At 45.1% G+C, this 8529-nt stretch overlaps 1 protein-coding gene across 1 annotated transcript in view; it reads right to left on the bottom strand.

Moving 5' to 3' along the window:
* Nucleotides 1–263, bottom strand: part of LOC123123978 (protein COFACTOR ASSEMBLY OF COMPLEX C SUBUNIT B CCB2, chloroplastic) — a 7842-nt gene extending 7579 nt beyond the window's left edge. The window contains exon 1 of the mRNA XM_044544656.1: nucleotides 1–263. Coding sequence (XP_044400591.1) covers nucleotides 1–182 — 182 coding nt within the window. The 5' untranslated portion in view covers nucleotides 183–263.
* Nucleotides 264–8529: the final 8266 nt, after the last annotated feature.

Raw genomic sequence — 8529 nt, forward strand, 5'->3', positions numbered from 1 at the left:
AAGCGCAGGACGGAGAGGTTGACCTGCTGCGGAGGGTCGGAGTTGGAGGCGCGCACGCGGACGCGGGCGGAGAGGGGACGGCGGCGGGGTGTGGGTGCGAGTTGCCGGACGAAGAAAGCTTGCGCGGTGGTGGGGGGAGGCTGTAGGTGGAGAAGCGGTGGTGCACGGACGAGTAGAGCCATGGCGGATGGGTGGTGGCAGGTCGCAGCAGCTGCGCTATGCAAGTCCTGGGCTCTGCGCACCCTCAAGTTACAGGCTCCGAATGTCGCAAATTGTGGCCTACAGGTACAACAAGTCCAAAGGGCCGAAGCCCCACAATGCCACGAGGCCTGCGATTTGGGCGCTGGGTTAACCCAACTAAGAGCATCTACACAGCAGGACTTCTCAGATTGACCGGGCGAGCGCGGAACCACTAACCGGACAGAAGAGAGAAGTAAAAAGTAGCAAAATTTTGACCCAACCGAACAGGAGAGAGAAGTAAAACGTAGCAAAATTTTGACCCAACCAGACCCCTCATATCTTTCCTATATGTCCGGGCTGTCCGTGAACCCTCATATCTATGAGAGGATATGAGGGCGCGTCCGGTCAATCTGCCACATAGGATGCGGCCCCATTCCATACCAGCTTTTCTCTTTCTTTATTCGTTCTTTTCTTTCTCTCTCTTTATCCGATCAATCACGTGCAAGTGACCGGGCATATGAGAAAGAAAATGAGGATTGTGGCTCCGCATATGGACAACTAGGGGCTCAAAGCGGATACGTCCGATCACTGACCGGGCGCGTCCGCGAGCATTTGAGGGTTTAAATTAGAGGTACGTGGCTGAAGATGCTCTAATCAACAGTTACCTACTAGGGGCTTCCGCAAAGGGTCACTTATTTAGTCTTAGAGTGCATCAAATGATGTGTCCAACCGCCATCACATGTCGCATGTTGGACGCTTCCTTTGAATTTTGATTTTGATTTTATTTTTCTCTACGTGTTTTGGGGTTTAGATGATGGGGTTTTCATGTTTTTTTTATTTTTGATTTTTTTGCCTGGTTTTCCTAGGGTTTCGAGAAAAAAATAGTTTAAAATTGTCATTTTTGTGAACCATAGCCCTGTTTAGAAGAAAAAAATATGTGCTTTCACGAGAGCACATATATATTTCTGGTGAAGTATAGATTTGCTTCCATGAAAACATAGATTGTGAATCCACGAGAAGCATATATGTGCTTGCACGAGAAGCATGGATGTGCTTCCACAAGAAAAAAATATGCTTTCGGGAGAAGCATAACATGTGCTTCGGTTGATTTCACGAGAAGCACAACCTTGAACTCTACAAGAAATGTCTTTCCCACATTCCTTCCAAAACAAAAGTAAAATTGCAACCAGACTACTGGGCTTTAGGTTTTTGGGGTATTTTTTTTCTTATGCTGGATTTTTTTAGTTTTTTTAAGTTTTTTTATTTTTTTAATTCCTGATTTTTTCCTAATTTCTGTTTTTTATTTTCCTTAAAAAATCATCAAAGCCAATTAATATAGGGTCTAGTTTCGTAGGTTTTGACGCGAGAAATCTAGCAATGGAAACAGTTCTATATTTGGGCGTATGGTTCAAGAGATATAACGTTTTGAACAGATAAAATCTATAAAAAAAAAAGAAAAACTCTCGTATTGCGACAAGTGACGCATATCCAGTGTGCCACTTGCCAGCACCTAAAAAGGTGGGGGCGGCCTTTGTAAACAGTAACCCTTAACTATTGATTTCTCCATTTCTCACAAATTTCAAGACATCCAGGGATGGCAATATCATCCACGGATCTAGGTGCCCATCGATATCCAGCCCGTTGGGTAAGGGTTTGGAGGGCTCGTCTACCCATGATTTTCGACGGTGGATATTGATAACCAACAAGTATAGGGGATCGCAACAGTTTTCGAGGGTAGAGTATTCAACCCAAGTTTATTGATTCGACACAAGGGGAGCCAAAGAATATTCTCAAGTATTAGCAGCTGAGTTGTCAATTCAACCACACCTGAAAGACTTAATATCTACAGCAAAGTATTTAGTAGCAAAGTAGTGTGGAAGTAACTGTAACAGTGACAAAAGTAACAGCAACAGTTTTGTAGAAATCGTAGCAGTGGCAACGGAAAAGTAACTTAGCAAAGATCAATATGAAACGAGATCGTAGGCAATGGACCAATGATGGATAATTGAAAGTGCAACTAATCCCCGGGTGGTTTTGGTAATTCATAACAACATATAGCTCATTGAACTAATAGCCTTTCAAGTTAAATGTTTCAGAAAGTTCAATGATTGGCATGGCATGGACTAGAGATGTGGACCCCTCAAAATGCTAAGGACAAAGATTGTCAAAGGCTCAAGACTTTTCATTTTCATTTTAGTGAACCAAGATCACATTGAGTCCATAGAAAAGCCAATACTATTAAAAGGGTATAAGGTGTTGCTTAATGATCCACTTGCTCAAAATGCTTAGTGATATTGCTCCAAAACCCTGAACCACTTTCTAATTTCCACATTTGTCCAAAACCTAAAGTCAAACTCGGCCCCATCGGTTTGATCTATCCGGCGCCATCGAGTTCACTTGACATATCCATAGCCAGAAACCCTAATCAATTCGATCACACCGATATGGCTCTCGGTCTCACCGAGATGGCTTTTCAAACTCTTTGTTTCCCTTTGTAACATTTCGGTCTCACCAAATGAGCGATCGGTCCCATCGAATTCGCATTGCAAACTCTTTGTTTCCTCTTCGTAACATTTCGGTCTCACCAAAATGAGCGATCGGTCCCACCGAGTTTGCTTGACCAAGTCTCTGTTTGCTTATTGCTGAAATCGGTCTCACCGAGATGAGGTTTTACCATAGCCCTAGCACATCGGTCCCACCGAGATTCCCAACGTTCACATTTTGAACTAAATCGGTCTCACTGAGTTTCTCTATTCGGTCTGACCAAGTTGGGTCAAATGTGTGTAACGGTTAGACTTTGTGTGGAGGCTATATATACCCCTCCAACCCCTTCTCCATTTGTGAGAGAGCCATCAGAACATGCCTACAATTCCACTACTCATTTTCTGAGATAGAACCACCTACTCATGTGTTGAGACCAAGACATTCCAATCCAACCACAAGAATCTTGATCTCTAGCCTTCCCCAAGTTGCTTTCCACTCAAGTCTTCTTTCCACCATGGCTAAATCTATGAGGGAGAGTTGAGTGTTGGGGAGACTATCATTTGAAGCACAAGAGCAAGGAGTTCATCATCAACACACCATCTATTTCCTTTTGGAGAGTGGTGTCTTCTAGATTGGTTAGGTGTCACTTGGGAGCCTCCGTCAAGATTGTGGAGTTGAACCAAGGAGTTTGTAAGGGCAAGGAGATCGCCTACTTCATGAAGATCTCCCCCAAGTGAGGCAGATCCTTCGTGGGCGATGGCCATGGTGGGATAGACAAGGTTGCTTCTTCATGGACCCTTCGTGGGTAGAACCCTCCATGGACTCGCGCAACCGTTGCCCTTTGTGGGTTGAAGTCTCCATCAACGTGGATGTACGATAGCACCACCTATTGGAACCACTCCAAAAATCCCCATGTCTACATTGTGTTTGCCTTCTCCAAACCCTTCCCTTTACCTCCATATGCAATGTTTTACTTTCCGCTGCTACACTCTTAGAATTGCATGTGTAGGTTGATTTCTTGACTTGTGCTAAGTTGCTAAAATCTGCCAAGACTTAAAATTGGGAAAAGGCTAGGTTTTTATTTGGTGAAGTAGTCTAATCACCCCCCTCTAGACCTACTTTCGATCCTACAAGTGGTATCAGAGCCTTGGTCTCCATTTGCCTTGATTTCCATAGCCTTTGGTGATCATATCCTTGGTTTCACAACCTGGGAGAATATGGCATCTAGCGAGGGAAATTACCACCATAGAGGTCCTTACTTTGATGGTACTAATTTTGCTAGTTGGAAGCATAAGATGAAAATGCATATTCTTAGAGATAACCCCGCCGTTTAGGCTATTGTGTGTATTGGTTTGCAAGGTGAATTCTTCGATGGAAGAGAACCAAATCGTGAAGCAACTGCGGAAGAATTGAAGATGTAGCAATATAATGCACAAGCTTGCGATATCCTCTTCAATGGATTGTGCCCCGAAGAATTCAACAAAATCAGCCATCTTGAGAATGCAAAGGAAATTTGGGATACTTTGGTTGATATGCATGAAGGTACCGAGTCCGTCAAGGAATCCAAATTGGATGCGCTTCAAAGTCAACTTGACAAGTTCAAAATGAAGGATGGTGAAGGAGTCCCTGAAATGTATTCTAGGCTTGCTCTCATCACAAATGAGATTGTTGGCTTAGGAAGCGAAGAGATGACCAACATATTCATCATCAAGAAGATCCTAAGAACCTTGGATGGAAAATATGATACCGTGTGCACCTTGATCCAAATAACGCCCCATTACAAAGATCTCAAGCCAACAGAAGTCATTGGAAGAATTGTTGCTCATGAGATGTCACTCAAGGATAAAGAAGAGCTTCATAACAAGTCTAGTGGTGCTTATAAAGCTTCATGTGATGCTCCTGCCACATCAAGTGAAAAACAAGTCTTTAATGAAGGATTGAACTTAATGGTGAAGAACTTCAACAAATTCTGCAAGAGTGAAGCAAAGAGAGAAGCTCCAAGTCAAGGTCCTACCATGACAAAAGATCTTCTAGTCATGATCGCAATTGCTACAATTATGGAAGACTCGGACACTACTCCAATGAGTGTATGGCTCCCTACAAAATAAAAGAAGACTCACCTAAAAGGAGAAGTAGAAGAGATGAATCACCTCCAAAAGAGAGAAGGAGTAGAGATGATCATTATGAACGAAGACCCTCTCGCAGAAGCAAGGATTCAGAAAGGAAGGACAAGTCATCAAGGAGCTACACAAGACAAAGACATCAAGCTCATGTTGGTGAATGGGTATCCAGTTCCAACTCCAAAAATCACTCTGGGAGAAGTTATCACTCCGACTCGGAATATACTCAAGATGAAGGTGTTGCTGGTCTTGCACTTGTGTCAACCAACTCCTATGACATATTTAACTCACCAAATAAAGGAATTGGAATATGCTTCATGGCTAAAGGCCCTAAGGTATCACACCCCGAGTATATTGATTTCAATAGTGATGAAGATGATTTGCTAGGTGATGATGATTTGCTTGTTGACAATGATAGTGATATAAACTATGTGAAATTGCTATTAATCATGCTAATCAAGATGAAACAAATGATAATGATAAGAAGAAGATTGAGCGTCTAACTAAAGAACTAAACACTCTTAAGTTAGCTCAAGAAACTACTTTGGAGGATCATCGAGAACTTTTAAAAACTCATGAGAAGCTACGCTTTGAAAAGCTCAATTTAGAGCAAGAGCGTGGGTTCTTAAAAGCAATCAATGATGATCTTTGGAAGAAAAGTTCTTCTTACATTGCCAAGCGTTTACTCTTGTCTACTTACATGCCATAATTAAAATCTAGCAACAAGAGTAAGAAAGATTCTTCTTCTAGTAGTAACAATAATCATGCTAAATCTAATATTGTTGCTTCTAGTAGTTCTCTTGATTCCACTAATGATTCTCTTATCCAAATTACACTTGAGCAAGAAAATAGCTTATTGAAGGGAATTATAGAGAAAGGTGTTTACAAGAGCCTTGCTGGAAGTAAGCAATTTGAGGAAATTGTATGATAGCAAGGAAGGCACCGGAAGAATCAAGGTGTTGGTTTTGAACGAAAGTTCAATGCCAATGGAGTTGAGTGGGAAGAAGATCAATGCCCCAAGACGAAGTTTGTTCCTCAACAAGAGAAGTATGACCATACTTCCTTTAAGGGAATACAAGCTCAAGATGATCTTCCACCACAAGACCACAAGCTAAAAGGCAAGGACAAGCTTCAAGAGGAGATTTATGCATTTGAAGAAGCTTCAAAGGCCTTGGTCAAGTGGGTTCCCAAGACTACATCAAGTTCTACTTCGCAAATATTACTACAACTCCAAGGATTCCCATCAAGTTGATATGGATCCCAAAGAAAAGCTAGAGAGTTCTTGAGGGTTACTCCGCCAACATACTTCACTCATATTCATATTGGCAAGGACATGTGCAATCAACTTCCACATCTTGCACTAGTTCAAGGAGTCACAAACCCTCTTGTTAGTAAGTCAAGGGACAAGGTAACCAAATGCTTTCATGGACATCATCCTATGTGTACTTCACTCTATGTCTATGGATATCCTTGTTTGTTCCTTGTGGGACTAACCCATGTAGGTATTGAAAGTGCAACTCACTCCAATGGATTCCGCCAAATGATCTACATCAACACTGAGCATCCACATCTTCAACATCTACATGAAGTCATCATCGACAAAACCCAAGGTCAGTTCATCCCTCTAAAAGGGGATATCACATCTAGGGGGAGCTTTACTGTGACACCCAGATAATTAAGCTACAGTAACCCTCTACTAATGAGGCCACGTCATCACTGTTACTATTGATAAACTCGTGTTGATTCAAACCTTGTTCAAATTCTAATTTAAAATTAAGTCAAACTGTAAAAGTTTTCAAATGTCAAAACTAAAATGTTCATAATGTTGCAAATAATCACTGAGTAATTTTCATGTTGGAACCAACCTATTTTGGATTCCCACGGTGCCCCTGGAAATTTTATTCAGTGGACCATCAGCCAATTATTTGAGCTTTTCAATTTCTAAAAATAGTTGGACACTCCCGAATGCTTTGAAACTTTTTGTACCAACCCAGGTTATTGCCTTGTATTTTTGTGCCTAAGTTTTGTATTAAACAAAACTCTTTTAGTAGCTCAAGTAAAATGCAAGGTAGTAGAGAAATAAATAAAGCAAAAATAAAAAAGGGTAAAAGGCCTATTCTACTGGGCACTATGGCCAGTCTAGCAAACAGGCCAGCCTAGCCACCTGCCCCATCCCCTCCTCACGCTACAGAGGACAAGGGAGGGCGTGGCAGCCATCCGCCGGCCATGACCGCGCCAGGCCGTGCGTGGCGCCATCACCGGCCTCCCCGACGCCTTAAAGGCATCCCCACGCCCCCCAAACCCTAGCACACCCAGAACCCCCTTCCTCTCGCTCCTCTCCCCTCCAGATTTGCCACACCTGAGAGCTCATCGCGCCATCATCGTCAGCATGCTCCGGCGCCACCCCACGCCGCACCAGAGCGTCCAGCAGCTCTCTCTTCCTCGCCTATGTCGACTACCTCGCCCCGTTCGAGCTCAACGCCGCCGTAACGTCCCGTTCGAGGTTATCCTCAACCTCTAGACCCGACGCCGTGCGCCATCATTTTCGGCGCTGTCGACCCACCCCGAGCCCGCTGCCCTCCCATGCAGATTCGTTGTGAGCTCCACCGTGATCCCCCTCTTCCCCTTCCCTCGTTTAGTCCCCGTAGGCGCTTGTATGCGATGTCATGTGGCCGCCATGGCTGATTTTTGCCGTGGTCGTGGCCGGAGCCCCACGCTCGCTGCACCCGGCTCGCGCTCCCGTCCTCGCGCTGCCCCTGTTTGGCCGCGCCTTAAACAACCCGCGCACCCGCGCTGCTAGGCGCCCCTGCCCCATCGCCGCTGCCGCCTCCTGCACCCGCCGCTCGCCGCAGCCCCGCTGCCACACTTCCCTCTGCCCCTCGTGCTCACCGTGCCCCTGCCTCGTCCCTGCGCGTCTTGGGTTCCCCTACCCGTGGCCCCGGCCGCCCCATTCACGCCCTACCACTCCTGGTCACGTCCCTCCCTGCTATCTTCTGTGCCCTGCTTGTGTGTGCCTTGTCTGCTCGCCAATAGCCGCCGCTCGCGCCGCGCCTGGGCCTCGTCCCCGCTCGCCACCACCGTCGCCTCCCGTTGCTTCGTGCTATGGCTGCAGCCGCCCGCCGCCCTGCTGTGGCCTCGGATCTACGCACCGCCGAGCCCGTCTCCAGCGGCCCTGCCTGTGTCACTCGCCCGGCCGCACCGGCGGCCGCTTCCCGTGCCTGCATCCACCCGCCGACACCTAGGCCTGCAAGAAAAGCTCGAGGCTCGTGAGCTTCTCGAGATCGACTCGTTTTTTGGCTTGACTTGAGATCGACTCGAAAAAAAATTAGCTGAGTTTGAACACTTTATGTAGCTCGACCGAGAAATATGCCGATCTTGAGCCAATATTGGCTCGCTCGATTTTAGCTCGATAGCTTGACATAATACCATTACGTTAAATGATCATGCCATATATTAAATGGAAATAAGATAATTTGTTACTGCCATACATGATGTGCGTGATTTTTCTCCATTTTATTTACCAACAAATATGGAAGCTTAATTAAGTGTGGAGAAGATTTAGGTTTAATTATGGTACGCGGTCGACTATGTCTTAAATTTCCTGTTGTTTTGGAAACAAATTTCCCAGCATATGCACCTTTGTTTTCCTTTTTTGGTCCAAGAAGACCACCATCTATTGCTAGTTCGCCCAAGAGACCAAGATGAGCTCTTGCCCTACAAAGTTGTGTCGTGCTGTGTCCTTATT

Source organism: Triticum aestivum, chromosome 1B, assembly GCF_018294505.1.
Source record: "Triticum aestivum cultivar Chinese Spring chromosome 1B, IWGSC CS RefSeq v2.1, whole genome shotgun sequence".
Taxonomy (NCBI): domain Eukaryota; kingdom Viridiplantae; phylum Streptophyta; class Magnoliopsida; order Poales; family Poaceae; genus Triticum; species Triticum aestivum.